Source organism: Dama dama, chromosome 27 (assembly GCF_033118175.1).
Source record: "Dama dama isolate Ldn47 chromosome 27, ASM3311817v1, whole genome shotgun sequence".
NCBI classification, from domain to species: Eukaryota; Metazoa; Chordata; class Mammalia; order Artiodactyla; family Cervidae; genus Dama; species Dama dama.
In genome coordinates, this window is record NC_083707.1 from 33,451,852 (window position 1) to 33,476,709 (window position 24,858).

Consider the following 24,858-nt stretch of genomic DNA (forward strand, 5'->3'; position numbering starts at 1 on the left):
TGTCTCATATTCCATTCCATATTATGGCTACAAACCAGAGCTCCAGCAGAGCTGGTTGTTGTTGTCTAGTTGCTAAGTCATGTCTTTTTTGTGACCCCATGGACTGTAGTCCGCCAGGCTCTTCTGTCCATGGGATTTCCCAGACAAGAATATTGGAGAGGGTTGCCATCTCCTTCTCCAGGGGACCTTCCTGACCCCGGAATCAAACTCGAACTTCCTGCATTGGCAGGTGGGTTCTTTACCACTGAGATATCAGGGAAGCCCCCCAGCAAAGTTTAGACTACAGAAAAATGTATTTCCCACTGGATCACACTTGATCTTCACTTTCTAAGCTATGACAGATGTATAAAACATAATACTGTTTATTGGGCAGTTCTCAATCAGCACTCTTCTTTTAAAAAAAAAAAAAAAGATTCAGGAAGACAAATACATCTATGGCAGGCAAGCAAGCGGCAGGCACTGTAAGGTCCACGCTGCCAGGTGACAACTGCCTCCCCAGGCTTCCCCCATCTCTTCTTTTGTGTCTCTGATGACAGCCTTTGGAGTCTCAATCTCCCTTTTGGTTCTCATCACCATCTCATCTTTTCTCCCATCTCTGCTCCCCACTTCATTCCTGGTATGTGTGCTATATACAGTGTGACCTTGCAGTCTTGGCTCAAACTCTAAAAAGCACGAATCCCTTACTAAAATTTGTTCCTGTTGTTTCAAGTCCAAAGTTGTGTTTATGCTTCTCAGCATAATTAAGCCACTGTCACAGTCAAGGATTATGGAATCACTAATGTATTTTAGTGCAGTCATCCAAAAAAAAATCATAGCAACAGCTTTGGCGGAGGGGAGAGGGGGGCTAAATCTTGGGCAAACAAATGCCTCCAGGCCTGTTTATATATGCATCTCCAGGAGGGGAGAAGCAGGAGGAAGTGGCTAACACGTGTGCCAAGCACCCTGCTTTACACTCATTCAGGTACTTTCATCTAAACCACACAGCTGCTCCAAGGGCTATTGCAGCCCTAGTTAGCTGGTAGAAGAGCTAACTGGGCTTGGAATTCGTGCACCCAATCTCTCCTAAGCCGGACTTTTCTTCTCAGGTACACAATGGTGAGAGGGAAGAGATAACAGTTCTGAATTCTAATATCCAGTCCAATAAAAGAGTCAAAATTGGTTCTTACTCAATTCATTTAACTGTGCCTCTTAGCTTAGAGTCAAATCGTTCAAGGAACAAATTACTGGAAAGAAGTAATGAGAATTCACTGAGATAAGTATCGCTACTTGCGCTACAGTAACAAAGTCCTATTATTACAAAAGGCAGCCGGCATTTCACAAAGACACAAACTGAACAGCATTTACAGTGACAAAGCGCACAGGAATGCATTAACACTTGCAGGACAAGAAGCTGGATAGAAACTGCTGTGTTAATGTACTATTTCACGACAGGAGACTGGACTGACATTCAACACTTACCAATTTCATAGAGACAAACATGCTGGATTTCTCTCTGGTCTACTGCAAGTTCCAGAGCAGTATGGAAGGAAGTCAAGGCACTGTTGATTTGACACTAAGGAAGAAAATGAAAACAGAGTCATTGGTTTAAGATCTATCATTAACACTGCGACAGAGGATGAGATGGTTGGATAGCATCACGGACTCAAAGTTCGTGAGCTTGAGCAAGCTCCGGGAGATGGTGAAGGACAGGGAAGCCTGGCATGCTGCAGTCCATGGGGTCGCAAAGAGTCTAACGCGACTGAGCGACTGAACAACAAAAGCGTTGTTTTCCCAAATTCAAAAGCATCTTTTCTCTTCTAGTTACTTTAAACAGATTAAGCAGTTATAGAAGAGAGTGATTTAAAGACTTCTGGGGAAATGGCCCCGTCCATGGTTGTGAGCTAAACAGCGCTCAGAGCACCTCTCTTTCTGCTCAGCCAGAAAGACCGCCAGGAGGGCTTGGCCCACAGCCCCTTCTGTCCCGGGGGCTCTGGTGGACTATAGTGATGAGCTGATCTGGCTCCTTAGTACAGGTGACTTCGACAGGAGAGGGACTGTATGTCCTCCTCCTGTGTATACCCACCAGACCCAGAGAGACTCGCAGTCAGCACTGTCGGGAGCCAGTCCCCGGGTCCAGCCTCAGCTGCTCTCCCTTCTGGGACCCCCTCACTCTCGACCCCACAACTCAGGGCTGTTGTCAGATTGCTTCCAGTCATCACCTCTCTTCTCCGGACACTTCAGAAACTGAGGATCCAGATTTTACTTCCTACTTTTGCATTCATCCAGTACTGTCAAAAACCGAGACACTCATCAAATGTCTGTCCTGCTCTTTCCTGGTTAAATACATTTAGTTTTTCCTTTCACGAAAGATCTCTTTCAAAGTCTGCTGATCCAAGGCCATAAGCAACTGGTAAGAGCACCTAAAAGGCATCATCAGGATGAAAGGGAGGTAGATTAAACCCTAAATAGGGCAACGACAGGCATTAAGTATCACATAGCACTAAGGAATATAAATCCTAAATGTCCCAAAGTCCTGACGCATGCTCAGAAGTGTTCCTTTCTCCCTCCCGAGGGTGCCTGCAATGCGATGCTCATCCGCCCTGTCCTCAGCCCTCCATCCTGTGCATCCCCCCCGCTGCTCCCCGGGAGCTCCCTTTCCAATGCTCGGGCTGCCTCTTCTCCCCACAAGCAGCCAGACTGGGGCATGAAGGGTCTAAGAAGAGGGGCTGTTGGTCCCCTGAGCCCAGCCCCCACCACATTCCTCAGTGCCGTGATGCCCGATCACTGCAGGAGGCCCCTGCACCCTACACAGGGCACAGATAAGTCAGCAAGGAGATGTGCAGGACAGTCTGCGACTCAGGAGCACTGGGAGCCAAATGGCTCAGGACTCAAGGCCACAGCTGGGCCAGTAACTGCTCCTGCCCCACGGTGACACTTTACTCTGCCAGCAGCCAGCTTCACACTGAGCGCTCAGTCACCCCCACAAGAGCTCGCCAGGTAGCCACAGCACACACACGTGTGTGTGTGCCCGCCCCACTAGCTCGTATTCTCAAGGAGCTCAACACCACGTTGAGGGGACCCTCACAGGAATGAAAGAGGCTCCCTTCTCTAACCTCGAGATGTTTACACTGATTTTGAGCACAAAGCCGAGGTGTGTGTGTGTGTGTGTGTGTGTGTGTGTGCGCGCGTGTGTGTGCACGTGTGTGTGTGCGCCCGCCCGTATGCATGTGTTTAGTTGCTCTGTTGTGTCTGACTCTTTTTCGACCCAAAGGACCATAGCCAGCCATGTTCCTCTGTCCATAGGATTCTTCAGGCAAGAATACCGGAGTGGGTTGCCATTTTCTCCTCCAGGGGATCTTCTCGACCCAGGGATGGAACCTGCATCTCCTGTATTGCAGGCAGATTCTTTACTGCTGGAGCCACTGGGGAAGGCCACAAAGCCAAGATACCAAAGATAAAAAAATTAATCTCTTATGAAAAGCACATGTGTGGAAAGATCTGTACGCTCATCATGCCCATTTATAACTTTCTGGATCAATCGTTCCTTCCTGGACCTTCCTGGTGGTCTAGAGGTCAAGAACCCATCTGCCAACGCAGGAGACACACGTTTCATCCCTGGTCTGGGAAAATGCCACAGATCAACTGAACTGAGCAACTGAACCTATGCACCACAACTTCTGAGCCTGTACTCTGCAACAAGAGAAGTCACAGCAACCAGAAGCCAGTACAACTAGAAAGTAGCCCCCCAGTTGCCACAATAGAGAAAGCCCACACAGCAATGAAGACCCAGCACAGCCAAAAATGAATTAATAAAAAAAGTTCTTCCCTTGCATCACACATGCACTCAACTTAGCCCATTTACACAGAAACCACAGTGTTAGGGTCTCTGCTTTGCATGGATCTCCTCAGTGTCCCAAGTTAATGGCTCTCAACTCTCACACAGGGATGGGCCATCGCTACCAAGCTGACCCCAGCAGATGGCACTGCAATGTCACACTGCCCTTCAGAGGGCAAAAAACTACTCAGTCAACATCTGTCAGTCAACCACTGTGCCCGGGATGGAATGGGCTCTGGAGATACACAGATGAGTCAAAACTAAGCTGTGAACTCAAGAAAATGAGAAACCAAGTAATAGCTGAATCAACATTATTTCCCTTAACCCTTTCAAAGAGTCTGAGATAGGTGTGTATTAGTTTCATTTTCAGATGAAGGCACTGAAGTTCAAAGAGGTTAAGTAGCTTGGCCAAGGTTGAGGGCTACCAATTGACTAGTATGTAAATTCTGCTCCAACTGCCTCCAAAGCATGCATTCTTCAGGGAGAGGGATGCAGGTATGATTAAATGAAGGATCTGGAGAAGAGGGCCAGTTCTTAGATTATCCAGAGGGCACTAAATGCAATCAACAGTATCTCTACAAGAGGGAAAGAGAGAGAGAGCTGATGCAAGTAGGTGGTGGTTTAGCCGCTAAGTCGTGTCCAACTCTTGCCGCCCCATGGACTGGAGACCACCAGCCTCCTCTGTCCTTGGGATTTCCCAGGCAAGAATACCGGAGTGGGTTGCAGTTTCCTTCTCCAGGAGATCTTCCTGACCCAGGGATTGAACCTGGATCTCTTGCATTGTAGGTAGATTCTTTACCATTTGAGCCACCAGGGAAGCCTGATGGAAGTAGAGATGGTGGCATTGTGACCACAGAGGCAGAGATCGGAGTGATATGGCCACAGTCCAGGAATCTTCGTGACCACCAGAGGCAAAATGCAAGGAATGGAGTTTCCCTACAGCCTCCAAAGGGCGCACTGCCCACCACCCTGATTTGTACCCAGAGAAACTGACTTTGGACTTTGAGCCTCCAGAATTGTGAGAGAGAAAATTTCTGTCATTTTAGGCCATGAAGTTTGTGCTAATTTGTTAGAAATGTCTTGGGAAACCAGAGCAGTATACCTCTTTAAAGATTAAACTGTGGGGATTTCCTCGGTGGCCCAGTGGCTAAGACTCCAAGCTCCCAATGCAGGGGGCCCAGGTTTGATCCCTGGTCAGGGTTCTAAGATGCCACGTGTGGCAACTAAGACCTGACACTGCTAGCCAGCTAAATAAGTAAATCAATAAAATAAAAATTAAACTGTGAAGAAAGTCCCAGGCTCTTTGTGTTATAAGCACCCAAACAGAACTGGAAAGTACTGAGACCACTGATGGAGCTTAACGGCATTATCCCAGGAGCAAGCATAGCTACAAAACTAATTCCACTTCTATTCTGATCACTCATTAAGGAATTACGATGAACAGCCATTAAAATTGTAGAAATAAATTTCCCTCTTTTCACCAAAACAATTTAAAACAAAAGTGATCCGTGGGAGTCCTTATGGTTACAAATTAAAATATACACAACTCAGCAGAGAAAGGAGAATTATTCTCAATTTGACACTCAATTCCCAGCTTAATTTTTAAAGAACTACATGTACCCTGAAGAAAATATAGAAAATAGATTAGCATGAAAAAGCTAGGACATCAAGAGTGAGTATCACACAGGGTTCTGTCTCATGAATTGTGCCCTGATACACTGTGTCACAAAAATGACTACAAGCCTCAGTTTCCTTACTGGTAAAAGGAAGGAAAAAACGTTGGCAAGCTTTAATCTGCCTCCAGAGGAAGCCATGAAGAATAAAAGCACGAATCTCTGCCAGATTAAATGGAGCATATTTATTGCCAGATTAAAAGCAGCGGGACTGACAGTTACTGCACTGTCCTTACAGAGATACCAAGTGTTTTTCCAGTTACTCAGGACTTCCTGAGGCGTCTTCTTTGGCATTTTATATCTTTTGCTGGAACTATAAAAAGGATCTGTTGCTCCATTTTATTCTTCAAGTGAATATTGCTGGTATGTGGAAATCTTTGGATTTTTTTTTTTTTTTTCAAGTATAATGTCTGTTACACTCAGGAATTCTTAAAATTCTTAAATGTTTTTCTTTTGGATTTTCCAACGAAACGTTCAAACCATTTGCACATAATGACAGTGCTGTCTCTTCATTTACAACAGACAACTGTTACTGGTTAGGACCACTGGTTAAAAAGGGCTTTCCCAGCGGCTCACTGGTAAAGGACACACTTGCAGTGCAAGAGACACAGAGACAGGGGTTCGACCCCTGGGTTGGGAAGAGCCCCTGGAGGAGGAAATGGCAATGCACTCCAGTATCCTTGCCTGGAAAATCCCATGGACAGAGAAGCCTGGTGGGCTATAGTCCAGGGGGTCGGGCACAACTGAGGGACTGAGCGAGTGTGCACGCGCATGCACACACATACACACACCAGTTAAAATACTGATTATTAGCAAGCTCTGAACACATACTTGCTTTATTCTAATAGAAAGGAAAACATTGGTTTTCATTCCAATCCCAAAGAAGGAAAAAGCCAAAGAATGTTCAAACTACCACACAATTGCACGCATTTCACATACTAGCAAGGTAATGCTAAAAATTCTTCAAGCTAGGCTTCAATAGTACATGAACCGAGAAATTCCAGATATTCAAGTTGGATTAAGAAAAGAAAAGAAGAACCAGAGATCAAACTGACAACATCTGCTGGATCACAGAAAAAGCAAAGGAATTTCAGAAAAACATCTACTTCTGCTTCACTGACTATGCTAAATCTTTTGACTGTGTGAATCACAACAAACTATGGAAAGTTTTTCAAGAGAAGGGAATACCAGACCATCTTCTCTGCCTTCCTGAGAAATCTGTATGCAGGTCAAGAAGTAACAGTTAGAAATGGACTGGTTCCAAGTCAGGAAAGGAGGACGTCAAGGCTGTATTGTCACCCGCTTATTTAACTTATATGCAAAGTACATCATGTGAAATGCTGGGCTGGATGAAGAACAAGCTAGAATCAAGATTGCTGGGAGAAATATCAATAACCTCAGATATGCAGATAGCACAACCGTTATGGCAGAAATTGAAGAACTAAAGAGCCTCTTTTTTTTCCCCCTCAAGAGCCTCTTGATGAAAATGAAAGAGCAGAGTGAAAAAGTTGGCTTAAAACTCAACATTCAAAAATTGAAGATCATGGCATCCGGTCCCATCACTTCATGGCAAATAGATGGGGAAACAGTGGAAACAGTGTCAGATTTCATTTTCTTGGGCTACAAAATCACTGCAGATTGACTGAAGCCACAAAATTAAAAGATGCTTACTCCTTGAAAGAAAAGCTATGACAAATCTAGACAGCATATCAAAAAGCAGAGATATCACACTGCTGACAAAGGTTCATCTAGTCATTTTTCCAGTGGTCATGTATGGATGTGAGAGCTGGACCATAAAGGAGGCTAAGCAGATGCTTTCGAACTGAGGTGCTGGAGAAGACTCTTGAGAGTCCCTTGGACTGCAGGAGATCAAACTAATCAACCCTAAAGGAAATCAACCCTGAATATTCATTGGAAGGACTGGTGCTGAAGCTGAAGCTCCAATACTTTGGCCACCTGATGTGAAGAGCCAACTCACTGAAAAAGACCCTGATGCTGGGAAAGACTGAAGGCTGGAGGAGAAGGGACAAAAGAAGAGGAGATGGTTGGATGGCATAACTGACTCAATGGACATGAGTTTGGGCAAACTCCAGGAGATAAGTGAAGGACAGGGAAGTATGGTGTGCTACAGTCCATGTGGTCAAAAACAGTTGGACACAACTTAGTGGCTGAACAACAAAAATGCAGTAATTAGTAATTCAGCTTCTCACAAATTATTTCAGAACACTGGAAAACATTCCAGGTTTGTTTTTAATTAGTAAAGTTAATTTTTTTAGAGCAGTATTAGAGTGTGAAAGTCGCTCAGTCGTGTCTGAGTCTTTGCAACTCCATGGACTATATGGTCCATGGAATTCTCCAAGCCAGAATACTGGAGTGGGTAGCCACTCCCTTCAGCAGGGGATCTTCCCAACCTAGGGATCAAACCCAAGACCTTCCCAACCAGGTCTCTCAAATTGCAGGTGGATTCTTTACCAGCTGAGTCACAAGGGTAGCCCAAGAATACTGGAGTGGGTAGCCTATCCCTTCTCCAGCGGATCTTCCTGACCCAGAAATCAAACTGGGTCTCCTGCATTTAGCACAGTATTAGGATTATAGCAAAACTGAGCAGAGAAGTCAGTACTTCATTATAAAATATAGTGAAGAATGAAAGAGTTGTTAGATTCTCATAATTGTATTTCTGCCAGATTCTTATTATGTTTAAGAAAAAATACTATTTCTTAGGAAGAAATACTTTTAAGATTGTTAGTTTAGTTGTCAAGTACCATAACATTTGAAACCAGCTTTATTCCATTTAATACATTTTGCCTTCAATTCTGAAATTATCGTCTTTTTTTTCCATTCACGTACACCTGATTTATTTTGTCTACACTTTAGCTTTTATTTTTGTATCACCATTTAAATATTTTTAGTTAGCTATGTATCTAGTTTGTTAGATTTCTTTTTTATCCTAATCTTAGTTACAATCTTTTGTATAGAGATATGGTAAACATAAATGAATTTAGACAACTAACATTTTGTATTAATTATTATTTCTATTAATAACAAATTTTATTAATTAAATTTAAATGAAAATTAATTAATTTAATTAATTATTATTTTGTTCCCCTGACAGTTACTTTTTTCTTACTATACAAACTCTTATTTGCTTCATCCTCTACATTCCTTTAGATGGTGTAAACTGTTTTTACAATTCTGCTTGTGGTCACCTAGAGGTTAAAAAAAAAAAACAAACTAGAGAAATTCCTCTTTTATCTAGCAGGTATAAGAGCTGTTTGAGTCAAGAGTCTACCACAAATATACAAGTGAGTGCTCTTGCCTGAAGGGGACAAAAGGAAATGAAACATGTAATACAAAGGGACAGACAGACCATGGGCAACATTTTCTACCCAATTTAAACAATTAAATTATTCTGTTGATATTTCCACATTAATATATTTTTAAGCTATTAAGAAAGTAGAGATGGTGGGACCTCCCTGGTGGTCCAGGGGCTAAAGACTCCACACTCTCAGTGCTGGGGGCCTGGGTTCGATCCCTGATCTGGGAACTAGATCCCACACGTTGCAACTGAAAAAGATCCCCATGCCACAACAAAGATCAAAGACCCCATGGGCTGCCACTAAGACCCAGCGAAGCCAAATAAACGAATGAAAGAATCAATGTATAGGTCTCAGAGCACACTGTGAAGACACAGTAAGTATGAATAATTTTCAGAGTCAGCATTTCATATAAGCTTAGTGCCACTTCCTGTTTTACTCAAAGATTTTCACTAGCAATAGCAAGCTGACAGGATTCTCTTGATTCAGCGACTGAGCAAAAAGTCCCATTTCTAGAGTTGCGAAAAAAGCGAAAATGGAAACAAGGCCAAGTTGTTTCAAGGGCCTGGCCCAAACTCTAGTGCCAGAGGGAAAGCAGGTTCCAGACAACCCTGAATCTGAAGTGCCACGACTCTGCTTCCCAAGCAAGCAGTTTTCTCCTGTCCCACCTCAAAGGTGTGTTTAACATTAAATGACCGCACTAACTCCCAGACAGAGCGGTCTCAGCTCAGAGCCAGTCCGCTGGCCTTCAAATGATGCTGGTGTCACCTAACTTGGGTTAGACCCCAGGGAGGAGAGAGCACTGACGGATACAGTCTCTCCCATGGATCCGGCTACTGGGGAAGGGCACTGCCCCAGTGGATGGCGCTGTGTCTGCTTTGGGAATTCTCAGTTCTGTTAGACAAGTTAAGTGTCTGAAACACAGGCACGTTCTCTCAAGACGTTTTAAGTAATCGGTCAGCAGAGTTTGTTAGACACAGGCAGAATTCCTGAGATGTGTTCATACAAACCAACCTCCTCAGAAATGTTGATGGGGACTGTGTTTAAAGTAAGAATGTTGAGTAAGTGCAAAAGCTATAAGAAGAGTCCTCTGAAATTCCTAATGAAATCCCATATATAAGGGAGGGACTGTCTGATGTGAACAACATGAGAAATGAAAGAGACTCGGCAGGAAAAGATGGTGACATTGTAGCACATTTCTTAGCAAATGCAGTGAGTCCCTAAGCACTGGACGAATGCCATGCATTCCTGCCAACTACACAGATTACAGATTAGTGGATGATGCCCAGACTTCTACACCACAGGGATGTTCTGGGAATTCCCACTTACTCTTTCATGGCCTGTGCACATTTCTGACATGAGAACTCCCCCAGAGCCTACTGTGATTGACTATTTAGAAGACACACATCTACAACTGATAATTCTAGGCAATACTCTGGAACCTAGAAAAACGTAAACAGTAGCTATTTCTGGAATACAAGATTTGTATCTGTTCTTTGAAGTACCTTCATATTTTACCATGTTTCCAAACAAATATGCATTTTTTAGACATTACAAAGTGTGTTAGTTGCTCAGTCATGTCTGACTCTGAGAGACCGTGGACTGCAGCCTGCCAGGCTCCTCTGTCCGTGGGATTTCCCAGGCAAGAATGCTAGAGTGGGTAGCTATTTCCTTCTCCAAGGGATCTAACAAGGTAGTTGAAAATATACATTCTTATGCTACATTAAAAAAAAATTTTTTTTTTAAGATCTTTTTAAGTGGACCATTTTAAAGTCTTTACTGAACTTGTTACAATACTGTGTCTGTTCTGTTTTTTTGGCCATGAGGCATGTGGGATCTTAGCTCCTAGACCAGGGATCAAACCCACACCCCCTGCACTGGAAGGTGAAGTCGTGATCACTGGACCACGAGGGACGTCCCCTGCCTTTAAAGATCATTGCTGAAAAAAGGTTATTCTGGTCTAATCATCGCCAACATTAAAGCTAACATGTGGCACTCTTTATCACATGCCTGTTAGAGGGAGAGCTGTTGAAATGGGAAGCAAGATTCCAAAGCCAACAGCCCTCACCTCTGTGCCTCTCAATCTACAGACTGACTCCCCTCCCAGTCACCTCCGGTTCCTCTTCAGTCATCACCACCCACAACCACCACCCAATCATCTAGCCCTTGTTACTGTCTTATACAATCACCTTTTCATACATTCACATTCCAGTCTTCATAATCAAATTGTAAGTTTATTTTGGGACACAGGCTTTTTCTAGTTCTCTTGGCATCCCCTCCAGAAGGCCTTTTCCATTACAGACTACAAATCTCTGATTACACACAAATGGAATACAGTAGCAGTGTTTTCAGCACCTCCATGTAAATGGACAGCACCCTCCTTGGTAAGTGAGTTATGTAACCAAATCCACCATTAAGGGTAGAGGAGCTGAATAATGCACCAGCTGCAGGATTTCCTTGGTCCCTCAACAGTAAGGACCATGACTTTGACAAAATTTGTGAGGGGAAATGCTTTATACTGGATTTACAACCAAGACACAATTCTGTCTAAATAGGAAAAGTCCTGACCAAGCATCGTATGCTTAGCCCTTTGCAGAATCCATGCTACATTATTTAAGGCTGACAGGAGAGGCACTGTCCTCTCTTTACAGACAAGGACACAGGCTCAGAAAGCTTAGCCAGCCAGGAAGTGGAAGAGTCTGTTTTGAGTTCAGCTACCCTATGCTGCCTTTGAAAATTGCAGAGGAGGAATCTATATGAAAGATGGCAGTAAATTTAAAAGAAATATATTTATTTTAAAGGTGCTATCAAAGAATTTTCAACACGAGTGGAGGAGAACTAACCCAGAAAAACAAACACCATAGAAATACATAAAAACAAGTCTGCAGAGAGTCACACCCTACACAAAATAAAACAGGAAATTCAAGATAAACAGAAAAACCTGGGAAACTGATGGAGGGGATTAATATCCACAGAGACTTAAATGAGAGGAACAAACAGAAGCCATAATTAGGAAAGTGACTTTGAAACTTTTCCTAGAGCTGAATGACCTTCTCTGTAAAGGATGTCAAATGGACAAGCTGGTATATGGGTTTTTCCAAAGAGGAATTAAAAAATAAATTGTAAAAGGCAGAATTGCCAGGTAGTCACACAGTTCTGAAAATTCAAGAACTGTGAAAAAAATTTTTATGTAACAGCTTTGAGAAAATTCTTCCCTTTTAAAGTGTACAATTCAGTGGCTTTTAGTATATTCACAGAAGCATGCAACTCATAAGCTGAAAGAAATCTTAAAAATGATGTAGCCTAGTGCTTCTCAAGGACTTCCTAGTGGCTCAGTGGTTAAAAAAAAAAAAAAAAAATTCCTCCTGCAATGCAGGAGACACAGATTTAATCCCTGGGTTGGGAAGATCCCCTGGAGGAGAAAATGGCAACCCACTCCAGTATTCTTGCCTGGGAAATCCCATGGACAGAGGAGCCTGGCAGGCTACAGTCCATGGATTTGCAGAGTCAGACACGACTGAGCACAGCACCGTAGCAGTGTTTCTGAAGTGTGTTATACTGAATGTTTCTCTGTCTCACAGGCTACAGTATGAAAAAGAATCCTCCTGGTCAAGCAACTTGGGTGAACACAGCAGATATGCAGACTATCTCCCTCATGATGCAACACTAAACTCTCCGAGAAGCCCCAGGATATCCTAATTTAAATGATACGAAATCTCTTTTCATGGAATATGTGTTAACTAGTCCATCAAATCAGTGCTCCAGGGAAGATGCCTCAGGAAAACACTGACCTATTTCTACCCTCCTGATTTTCCAGGTGAAGGACTAGGGCCAGAGAAGACTCAGTGGCTTCACCAAGGTCTCACTGTTCTTCAAAACTGTTTGACATGTCAGCAACCATGTGGAAGTAGAGAGGGTTTTCATTCTTCCTGCAAGAGCCAACCCAGACCTTCGGACTTTTAGTCCAGCACTCTTTCTACAATGCGTGTGTATGTGTGTATGTGTCAGTCGGTCCATTGTGTCAGACTCTTTGTGACCCCATGGACTGCAGCCTTCCTGGCTCCTCTGTCCATGGAATTCTCCAGGCAAGAATACTGGAGTGGGTTGCCATGTCCTTCTCCAGGGGATCTTCCACATTGCAGGCAGACTCTTTACCGTCGGAGCCACCAGGGAAGATCTTTTTACAATGCTACATGTCAAAACCTGAAGCTCTGAAACAATGGCAACAAACTCCCAGAGCCACAGAAAAATAAGGACTAGCACATGAAACAAAGAAATGCACAGATTTAGGAAACCAGTGTGCCCACATGCTGAGAGTCCAAAATCATAAAGAACAACAGAAAAGTTCAATATAATACTACAAGAAAATACAGAATTTGAAAGAAGAGCTCTGGACAGGGGTAGGTAAAGCAGGGAACACTATTTCCTAAAACTAGCTCTGTGCAACCCAGTAATGGCAATTTGCCAGACACTTACTGGCCTTAGGAGAGGGAGACCAAAGACCTGGAATGCCACCTGTGTGGATACGTAAACCTGCTTTTAAAATGGCAGAAAAAACAATTAAAATACAGTGATCATCTTTTCAATCCACATTGAAGGGAAATTCCACCCCAGAGTAAGCAGAAATGAAACAAACATAATAATAAACGCAATCCTGAGAGTAAAGGAATTAACACATGCTTCATATAGATAACATGTATAAGAAACTCCTCTGTAAGAGAAGAGAGTGGGATTGAGAAAGAATTCAGATCATCTGTTGCTTCTGGGGTCACCCCAATTCCACCAGCCTCTCCCCACAAAATGCTCCAGCCCCCTTGAGCCTGGACCTCCCCATCATGGGGCCTCTTCTTGAGTCTAGGCTTGAATGCAGGATCATGCCCTATGCTCTCATATTTATCTGGAAACTCCTACTGACTCTTCAAGAGCCAACCCAAATATTCCCTCTCTTGGGTCATCTTCCCCAGAAGATGAGGAATGCACCATGGGTGACTGACACCCTCCTTGCCCTTCCTACAGGCTTGTTTCTGTATTTCTCAAAGACTGGCCTTCTTCAGTGATCAATGCAAAGAAATAGAGGAAAACAACAGAATGGGAAAGACTAGAGATCTCGTCAAGAAAATTAGAGATACCAAGGGAACATTACATGCAAAGATGGGCACAATAAAGGACAGAAGTGGTATGGACCTAACAGAAGCAGAAGATATTAAGAAGAGGTGGCAAGAATACACAGAACAATTATACAAAAAAAGAACTTCATGACCCAGATAATCATGATGGTGTGATCATTCACTTAGAGCCAGACATCCTGGTATGCAAAGTCAAGTGGGCCTTAGGAAGCATCACTATGAACAAAGCTAGTGGAAGTGACAGAATTCCAGTTGAGCTATTTCAAATCCTAAAACATGATGCTGTGAAAGTGCTGCACTCAATATGCCAGCAAATTTGGAAAACTCAGCAGTGGCCACAGGACTGGAAAAAGTCAGTTTTCATTCCAATCCCAAAGAAAGGTAATGCCAAACAATGTTCAAACTACCTCACAATTGCACTCATCTCACACGCTAGTAAAGTAATGCTCAAAATTCTCCAAGCCAGACTTCAACAGTATGTGATGCGTGAACTTCCAAACATTCAAGATGGATTTAGAACAGGCAGAGGAACCAGAGATCAAATTGCCAACATCCGCTGGATCATCGAGAAAGCAAGAGAGTTCAAAAAAAACACCTACTTCTGCTTTATTGACTACCCCAAAGCCTTTGACTGTGTAGATCACAACAAACTGTGGAAAATTCTGAAAGAGATGGGAATACCAGACCATCTGACCTGCCTCCTGACAAATCTGTATGCAGCTCAAGAAGCAACAGTTAGGACCAGATATGGAATAACAGACTGGTTCCAAATTGGGAAACAAGTATGTCAAGGCTATATATTGTCACCCTGCTTATTTAACTTATATGCAGAGTACATCATGTGAAATGCTGGGATGGATGAAGCACAAGCTGGAATCAAGACTGCTGGGAGAACTATCAATAACCTCAGAAATGCAGATAGCACCACCCTTATGGCAGAAATTGAAGAACTACGGAGCCTCTTGATGAAAGTGAAAGAGCAGAGTGAAAAAGTTGGCTTTAAAACTCAACATTAAAAAATTGAAGATCATGGCATCCAGTCCCATCACTTCATGGCAAATAGATGGAGAAACAAAGGAAACAGTGAGAGACTTTATTTTTGAGGGCTCCAAAATTACTGCAGATGGTGACTGCAGCCATGAAATTAAAAGACGCTTACTCCTTGGAAGAAAAGCTATGACCAACCCTAGTTCAGTTCAGTTGCTCAGTCGTGCCAACTCTTTGCAACCCCATGGACTGCAGCACGCCAGGCCTCCCTGTCCATCACCAACTCCCGGAGTCTACCCCAACCCATGTCCATCAAGTCAGCGATGCCATCCAACCATCTCATCCTCTGTTGTCCCCTTCTCCTCCTGCCCCCAATCCTTCCCAGCATTAGGGTCTTTTCCAACAAGTCAACTCTTCGCATGAGGTGGCCAAAGTACTGGAGTTTCAGCTTCAACATCAGTCCTTCCAATGAACACCCAGGCCTGATCTCCTTTAGGATGTACTGGTTGGATCTTCTTGCAGTTCAAGGGACTCTCAAGAGTTTTCTCCAACCTACACAGCATATTAAAAGCAGAGACATGTTGCCGACAAAGGTCCATCTAGTCAAAGCTATAGTTTTTCCAGTAGTCATATATGGATGTGAGAGCTGGATGATAAAGCTGAGTGCTGAAGAATTGATGCCTCTGAATTCTGGTGCTGGAGAAGACTCTCGAGAGTCCCTTGGACTGCAAGGAGATCCAACCAGTCCATCCTAAAGGAAATCAGTCCTGAATATTCATTGGAAGGACTGATGCTGAAGCTGAAACTCCAATACTTTGGTCACCTAATGTAAAGAACTGACTCATTGGAAAAGACCCTGATGTTAGGGAAGACTGAAGGCAGGAAGAGAAGGGGATGACAGAGGATGAGATGGTTGGATGGCATCACTGACTCGATGGACATGAGTTTGAGCAAGCTCCGGGAGTTGGTGATGGACAGGGAAGCCTGGCATGCTGCAGTACATGGGGTCGCAGAGTCGGACACGATTGAGAGACTGGACTGAACTGAACGAAGCCTGGCCACCTCAGCACCAGCTGACATGCCTCCCTGCCATGTGGCCCTCATCTCCCCCAGGCCCGGAGCTCTGCTGCAGTGGCCAGTAGCGCTGCAGCCCTGGAGCAGACAAGCAGACACAGCAGTGCTATCATCATGTCATAAACACCAACAAGGACCTGCACTCAGAGCTCCAAAGCAGCACACACCTCCCAAATTACCACTCCCTAAACCTCAACAGCAAAACTACACCCAGGATCCCACCTCAACCACACACCTCACCTCAACAAGGAGAGAAGTAAGGCTTAAAGAGATTAAAGGTCTTGTTCAAACCAGTCAATCCTAAAAGAAATCAATCTTGAATATTTACTCGAAGGACTGTTGCTGAAGCTGAAGCTCCAATACTTTGGCCACCTGATGTGAAGAGCTGACTCAGTGGAAAAGACCCTAATGCCGGGGAAGACAGAAGGCAGGAGAAGGGGGCAACAGAGAATGAGATGATTAGACAGCATCACTGACTCAACGGACATGAATCTGAGCAAACTCCCGGAGACAGTGAAGGACAGGGAAGCCTGGCGTGCTGCAGTCCATGGGGTTGCAGAGTTGGAACCGACTGAGCGACTGAACAAATCTAGACCGCTGGGCCAGGATGGAGGAGCCAGGACTCAGCACGGGCAGTCAGCCTCCAGATCTGAGCCCCCAGCTACAGTGTGTATCTTATTACATCACAGTATCACAGCTTCCCAAACGCTCTCAGTTAGCCAGTGAAATGCAGGCTGAATTTCAAGGGATACAATCAAATCCCTAAACAAGAACACTAACATTTCATTATTCTTACAAGTCAAATATGTTATGATAGAGTATTAAGAAAATGAACTATAAAACAAGCTAAATTAAGGAAAACCAGAAATAAAGTGGAAGTAAAATATTAATTGATTAAAAAAAAATCAAATCTCTCTCTATAAAAGCCAATATGAGGGAGGGGGATTGGGATGGGGAATACATGTAAATCCATGGCTGATTCATTTCAATGTATGGCAAAAACCACTACAATACTGTAAAGTAATTAGCCTCCAACTAATAAAAATAAACGGAAAAAAAACCCAATATGAAACTCTAAAGCCCAATCATAAAATTAGGAAAACATAAATTTATAAAAACACCACTAATAATAAAAAGTAATATTATATTTACATGCCTGGATATAGTCACATGTCTAAAAATATGTGGAAATAAGAAAAAGTAAAATATAAAACTAAGGTGAGTATAACAGTAAGTAGACATCTTCAGATTATTGAAGAAATAAAAGAAGTTATTAAAGAATTAATTTCAAAACAGTACTTAACAACAACTGAAAAATACTTTCAAATGTTTAATGATGGTTTAATTACTTTAACTGACTTGCTTCTCCAAAATGTAGAAGAAAATATTCTATTAAGCAACTCATTTTTTAAAAAATAGTAAGTTTATTTCTAAAGCCCAATAAGAATAAGCCCTCTTGGATATTTATATTTACATTTATAATAATATTTAAATATATGTTATTTGCTAGTAAGCTATATATACTATTATTACATATACAAAACATTACTAGAATATATATAAAATATATAACACATATATATATAACTTATTAGCAAATAAAAGCCAAAAAGAGAACTGGATTGAGAGAAAAGGCCTAAATTCTAGTTCCTCCTTAACCCAAAATAACTATGTACATGTACACATACTTATTTCACTTGAACCTCTGTTTACTATATACAGATGTATGTAAAAAGTATAAAGTAACGAGACATTAAGGGTGACATGAGTAAATGAAGAGATACCATCAGAAATGAGTAAGAAATACAAACATTAAAATTTCCTTATAATACACAGAACCTGACAAACTGATAACTGTATGTAAGAAACAAATGTATAAAAATACTAAATAATATATATTTTTAAAAGCAATAGTCATGTATTTGTTATATTTAAGACACAAAACCACAATTGTCAAAGCCACTTAATTTTCATTTTAAAACATCTGTAATAGGTAGAAAATAAAGATAAGTCAAAAACAGATTTCACCTATCTTAAGGATTTAGTTCAATAACAAGAAGATAAACAACCTTAAATAAAACAATGTTTGGATGGACCTAGAGATTATCCAACTGAGTGAAGCAAGACAGACACAAAAAGATAAATGTATGATATTGTTTGTATTTGGAACCTAAAAAGGGTACAAAAGAACTTATTTACAAAACAAAAGCAGGGTCACAGACATAGAAAACAAACTTATAGTTACCAGGGGCTGGGGGCAGGGATGTATAAATTGGGACTGACATATTCACACCTATATATAAGACAGGTAACTAATAAGAATCTACTATATAGCACAGGGAACTCTACTCTGTAAAAGCCTTTATGGGAAAAGAATATAAAAAAAAAAGTGGGCATCTGTATAACTAATTCACTGTGCTCTACACCTAAAACTAACACAACATTGTAAATCAACTATACTTTAATAACAACTTTTTAAAATGTTAATATTCCTGAATCTAGTAAGCATCAGAATAAATAGCCATCTGTACATGCAAAGAGGTATAGGAATATGAGTTTTTAAAGTATCATTTTACAATCTGAAGAAAAAATAGTCTATGTGTCCCAGTTTGAGAAGACAAACATTATTTCTGAAGAAACAAAATCTGTTGTAACAAAAGTGTGTATGTTTGAATGTTCAAATTTTCACAATAAAATGTAAAGACTGTTCTCAAAATGACAGTAATAGAAAAGGGGAAATACATGACAAATATAACTTATGATTATATTAGACATGAGAATTTGATTAAATATAAACGTTTCTTACTCAAAAGTCAAACTTGACTAGATCAACAGATTATACCCAAAGGAAAAAAGAATATATACTCCTACTGAAAATACCCTCAGGAACACTTTTTGGAAGCATTTTTATTGAGATATAATTCAAGTTATTACAAAATTCACAAAGTATACAATTCAGTGGTTTTTAGTATATTCACAGAGTAGCACAATCATTACTACAACATATGTTTAGGATATTTTCATCAACCCCCAAAGAAATACTGTACCTATTAACAGTTACTCTATATGCTCTCCACCCATCCCCAAGCAAGCTATCTGCATACTCTGGGGACTTCATCTAAATAAAATCACACAGCGTATGTTCTTGTGTGACTTGGCTTTTTTCACTAAAGGTGTCTTCAAGGTTCATCCATGCTGTAGCATGTGTCAGTACTTCAGTCCTTTTTTAATTGCTGAAAGTTATTCCATCGTATGGATACATATTGTTTTATCCTTTATCAGTTGACAGACATTTGAGTTGTTTGCACTTTTTTGCTAAGTTATGAATAATATGGACATATGTTTTCATTTCTCTTGAGTGGAACTTCTGGGTCGTAATAATCAATCTATGTTGAAGGTTTTAAGAAACCATCAAACTGCTTTCCAAAGTAGCTATACTATTTTTCATTCCCACCAGCAATGAATAAGGGTTGCAATTTCTCCACATGCCTGCCTTCTTATTGGGTGGTCTTTATTGGAGCTACTCTGGTGGATGTGAGACAGCATCTCACTTGGCTTTGATTTGCATTTCTTCATAATGACTAATGATGATGAGCATCTTTTCATGTGCTTATTGGTCATTTGCATATATTCTTTCATGTACATTTTTAATAGTAAATACTATTCAATACTGTTGAGATTATGAAGTACACATCTTCCAATTTTGCTCTTTGTTTCCAAGACAGTGTTACATATTTAGTGCAATCCCTATGAAAAATCACAGTGGGCTTTTTCGCAGAAATGTACAAACTGATACTAAATTCAAGGAACCTGAAATAGCTAAAGCAATCAAGCGAGTACTGCCATCTTAGCAGTATGGAGTCTTCTGATATATGAACAGAAGGTCTTATCAGTAATATCTGAGACACTGCTGCTGATACCATGTACAAAACAATGAATGATTAAACTCTGACTCACTATTCCTTGAGTATCATCTTTCATCATTCAGTAAAAGTTACAAAGTGTGAACTGTGATTCAGACAATGACGACACCACTGAAGCTATAACCAAAGGAAATAATTCAAGAAAATAAAAAGTAAAAATATGCTAAGATAATACGTGGTCTTTTCTATCACAGGGAAATGCTGGGAAATCACAGGTATATAACAACTGTCAAATATCCCAACAACGGAAAAATCAAATTAGTAACCATGGAAATCTACATAGTTTCCATAGCACTTATCTATAAAAACTATCTTCAAATACATAAACACTAGATTTGTATGCAAAACTGCCTGAAGTTTCATATATATACATTAAACATCACAAACCAACTTGAAGCAAAACATCTTAATTATTGCTAGGCTATTTTCATGAAGTTGCTTAACATCTTAAAATAAACTATTATGCATGTGTTTTAAAAAGAGAGGCGCCCCCTTGACGCTTGTAGCAAGCATTAGGACATGATGCGACAACCCACTTACATGTGACTCAGCATTATTGCCACTGAGCAGTGGAATCGGTTTAGCAGTATTGCTGTCAAGGACACCTAACAATAGACCCTGCGTTTAACCCCTGCCCTTAAGACCAGGGCTCATGTAAGCAAGGCAAAGCTCATCCTCTTATGCACATTTAGTGAGCTTGGGGATATAAATCGGTGTTACCCTTCTACTGGCTTTTCAACCCAACGGCCTGTAAGGATAGAGATAAAAGAAGAGCAAATGCATTTAACCTATTAGCAATTTGGGTTCTCATCATCATCTCATTTCAGTGAACAGTCATTAAACCACACACTGTGGATTTATCGCACTGGAAAGTGAAGACAAATTGATCCTCCACCTCTCCTACACCAGATTAAAGCCGTCTCTCACTTTGTGTCCTAAGAATAAATGGCCGCCCTACCTCCTGGTGCCTGAAGTCATAAAGAGAACCGCGTAGGTCGGAAGAGAAGACTACAATTAATAGAACCTTGGGGAATTACTTCTCTTCCTGCATTGCCTTTTTCCTGATCCTATAAATAACAACATTACCTCATGCTGGCAAGGCGTGCTGTTCAGATACAAGAGGCAGGCTTGCTCATCAACGCTGCCACCCAACAGCTCTGGTTAGTCATATGCCCCCGAGACGGATGCCTGGGCACAGGCCCCCCTGGGTTTGCCATTTCTGCGCCGGCCCCTAAGCTCCATGCCCCCTGCAGTCCTCCTGCCTCGTCTCTTTCTGATAAATTAATCACCAAGGCAATCAACCTTCACTTTTCTGTCCCTGCCACAATCATGAACTGAGGGGCTAAAAAAAGCAACACAGACCTCTCATTTATTGTGGGGAGCTCCAGTGAAACAATTAACTGTCATCAATAAAAGTACAGAGAGAAAGAACTACAGCCTGAAATAATGAGTGGGAGGAAGGTCCAGAGACGGAATGATGCGGCAGAAGCATGAAGGCCTTTCACACAGACAGAACCTCGCAGGTAACAGAAAGTAAGGCCATGGAGCGCCAGGGTGACAAAGTCAAGGGCAACCATCAAAGCGGTCCCTGTGGGCACTGCTCATGGGGAAGAGAAACCACATCCTATCACACACCCTTGTCAGAAGCAAGGGCTGGTAGGGGGAGTACAGACCCGAGCAGGCTGTCGCCTTGAGGCCCTGTGCACACTCCTCCTAGGTTCTCGTGGAGCAAGGCTGTCATCATTGTGGCCGTGAGGGGCTGTCACAGCACAGATCCTACCCGCCTGAGCTTGGGGAGTGCAGAGGCTCAGCCCTCCAGCAACGATCACAGACCTCATCGACACCCACTTACTTCTTTAGTTCCTGTAAATTTATTTAATTCATTTCTTTAGAGTCATGCTTCTTTAGCCAGCCCATCAGGACTTCCGTATCTGAGTCGGTACCCTGACACCAAATGTTGAGACCTTCTTGCATCATCACCTTCTGTGCTGGCTGCAGAAACAGGCTGAGGTGCCACCAAGAAAAGGTGACAGTCGTTGCCGAGCAGCTTCCTCTCTTAAAGAAACACCATCACTCACCCTGATCAACGGACTTCCTGCCAACAGACTCATCAGTCCATTCGATAACAACACACTGAGGGCCAGTTTCCTGGGAGATCCTTTTCTGCTCCTGAAGAACAAAACCTGTGGTTTTTCCATGCCAGCATGCAGGACACTCAGAAAGTATGGGTGCAAGCTTGGAAGACAGTTTCACAAAGAGTTCCCAAACTGCATAAAGTAACTTCTTTAGAATATGTCCATCAACTGTCATTCATTCAAGTATTTCAGCAATGAGAGAAAGACTAATATTAAAAAATAAGTTTCATAACTAAGTAGTCACATCATGTAAGGTGTGTATATATACATAAAACCAAATACATGTATCTGTATATTACATACTAAGTAGATTATTAAAAGGGAGGAGAGGGGAATTGTGCCAATCCATATTGTTTAAAGAAAAAAAAGAGGACTAGAGAGAAATAGGAAGTTTACTGAAATGTAGACTTGTTCCTAATAATTTTAAATAACCAAGAAAAATATTCATTAATCACTCGGATGGTAACAGACGTATCACTACCATAAGTTTAAGGGGATGAAAAATATATAAAGTTCAAAATTACAACCATTAGCTCATATTTTAAAATGGAGATTTTAACCCCTGGGTCCACTTCCTAACAGCTGTGTGCATTATGGAAATTCAGGGAAAAGTAAATACTGGTACTGTGCAGTAGCTCTAAATCCTCTGTGATTTTACCTATCACAGACCTAGCTCAGTTGATAGCTCTCAACAATAGAACAAGTTCTTTCTCCTAAAAAGAGAGCAAATTTGGTAACACAACTTCCCGGGCTTAAACACTCAATAACAACAACCATCACTCCACTACTTGGATAATGTTTATCACATGCCAAGTACTGTGTGAACCCATATATTCTTCATGGCTACATGCTACGTCACATGGGAGAAGTCTAGAGACAGGACAGGTAAGGAGGATAAGACAAGAGGGTGGAGGAGGCTGGAGGTGGGGGTACTGTAGACAAGCAGTGGGGAAAAGCCAAGGGGGTGAAGAAAGCAAACTCTTCTTGCAACCTGGCCCAGACTCCCAAAGAGCAGAGGAGCTTGGCATCCTGAAGATGCACAAGGACTTCACGAACGACTGATGGTGCAGAACACTTCACTACTGTGTGGAGTTAGACCACGACAATGCGGAATAATGAAGACCTGGCCACAAGGGCTATGCAAGTGGTGGGAAGGGGTGGATATGCTCAAGACCATCCTCCCCATGGATTCCAAACTGTCCCAAACAACAAAGGGCAAACTGTGTAAAAGGTTGTTCACGGAACTAAAAAGAGTAGGTACCTGCACTTGATTTGCAAATAACAAGTAAAGGAAAATGAACACTTATCAGCTGGTGTTGAGCTGGTCGTCCTGTATGAGAGAGCAAGCTGGCACAGAAGCAGCTGTTCAAACAACTGGAAGTTCTGAGTCACCGAAGAAGCGAAGTCCGGGTCACATGATGCACTTGCCAAAATTAGGAGCCCCCAGACCATGTTCCCTAGGAGCTCGTGGATAAAAAGACCTCAAGGGTGGGGGGTGGGAGGTTCCAGAGGGAGGGGACACATGTGTACTTGTGGCTGATTCATGTCAGAAACCAACATAACATTGTAAAGCAACTATCCTCCAATTAAAAAAAAAAAAAGCCTAAAAAAAAAAAACCTCAAGAGGCCCTATCTCTAACCTAAATGCTCACTGAAAAGAAAAAAAGATTTTCTGCAAGCAAATTCATCAACTGAACCTTATGAGTTTTCATAAACTGACTTAGGAGCTTAAAGGCCTTGCAATAAGCGCCTGAGAAGAGCTATGTCACAGCCTCTCTGAGCAATTCCTCATCAGTAAATGAAGGATGCCACCATCTGATACCTAGCTACATGATCATTTGGGAAGATTAATGAAACACGAGTGTCTGGGTGCCATAAAGATAATGCCAATAATATCTCAAGTTAGCCCTAAAATTCTCTTATCCTGTAAGCCTTCAGGAAGAGCCAAACAGAAACAATCACATTTCACTTGACCCTCAGGGCTTCAGCTCACCAATCAAGAGCAGAAATGGATCTTTCATTCTTTTTTTCTTAAAACCAAGTATCAGCTGGATAAGCAAACTGCTCCATGAAAAAGCAGCTCTAAAGTCTACCACCGGTACTCAGATCCCAATGACCTACTGTGAAAGAGACTGAACATCTGCTGGGGGCTATCATGGTGACTATGTGCCCTCCCAAATCATGCTTATAAGACCCTTTGATGATGCTGTGGCTTCATTTCTAGAACCATCCCAGTGACAAGTGAGCACTCAGAATTAGTTTTTACTCAGTCTCTACCAGAGATGGATTTGTGGACAAGGTAAAATCATGTTAAATTGAGTTTTTTAGAGAAAAAGAAGTTATTAGGGATTTCCTTGGTGGTTCAGTAGAACCCACCGTGCAACACACAGGATGTGGGTTCAATCCCTGGTTGGGGAACTAATATCCCACATGCCAGGGAGCAACTAAGCTGACGCATACAACTACTGAGCCCACACACAGTGGGCTGTGAGCCTGTGAGCCACAATGAAAGATGAAGCCACATGACTCAATGAAGATCCTGCTTCCTGTCTGCCACAACTAAGACCTAAGGAAGCCAAATAAAGATAAATAACTGTTTTTTAAAATAAAAGGTTTTTTTATAAAAAAATGTTGCTAGTTTTTACTACAAGATAAGCATTGCTTTTTAAAAAAATTAACTTATTTAATTGGAGGCTAATTACTTTACAATATTGTGGTGGGTTTTGCCATACATTAACATGTATCAGCCACAGGTCTACATGTGTCCCACCATCCTAAACCCCTCCTCCCACCTCCCTCCCTACCCCCTCCC

The 24,858-nt window shown here is 41.9% G+C and overlaps 1 protein-coding gene across 1 annotated transcript in view; it reads right to left on the reverse strand.

Moving 5' to 3' along the window:
• The window catches only part of TTC39C (tetratricopeptide repeat domain 39C), a 96,927-nt gene that overhangs the window by 12,677 nt on the left and 59,392 nt on the right, over positions 1–24,858 (reverse strand). Inside the window, exon 7 of the mRNA XM_061131369.1 lies at positions 1,459–1,552. Coding sequence (XP_060987352.1) covers positions 1,459–1,552 — 94 coding nt within the window. The remainder of the gene's footprint in view (positions 1–1,458; positions 1,553–24,858) is intronic.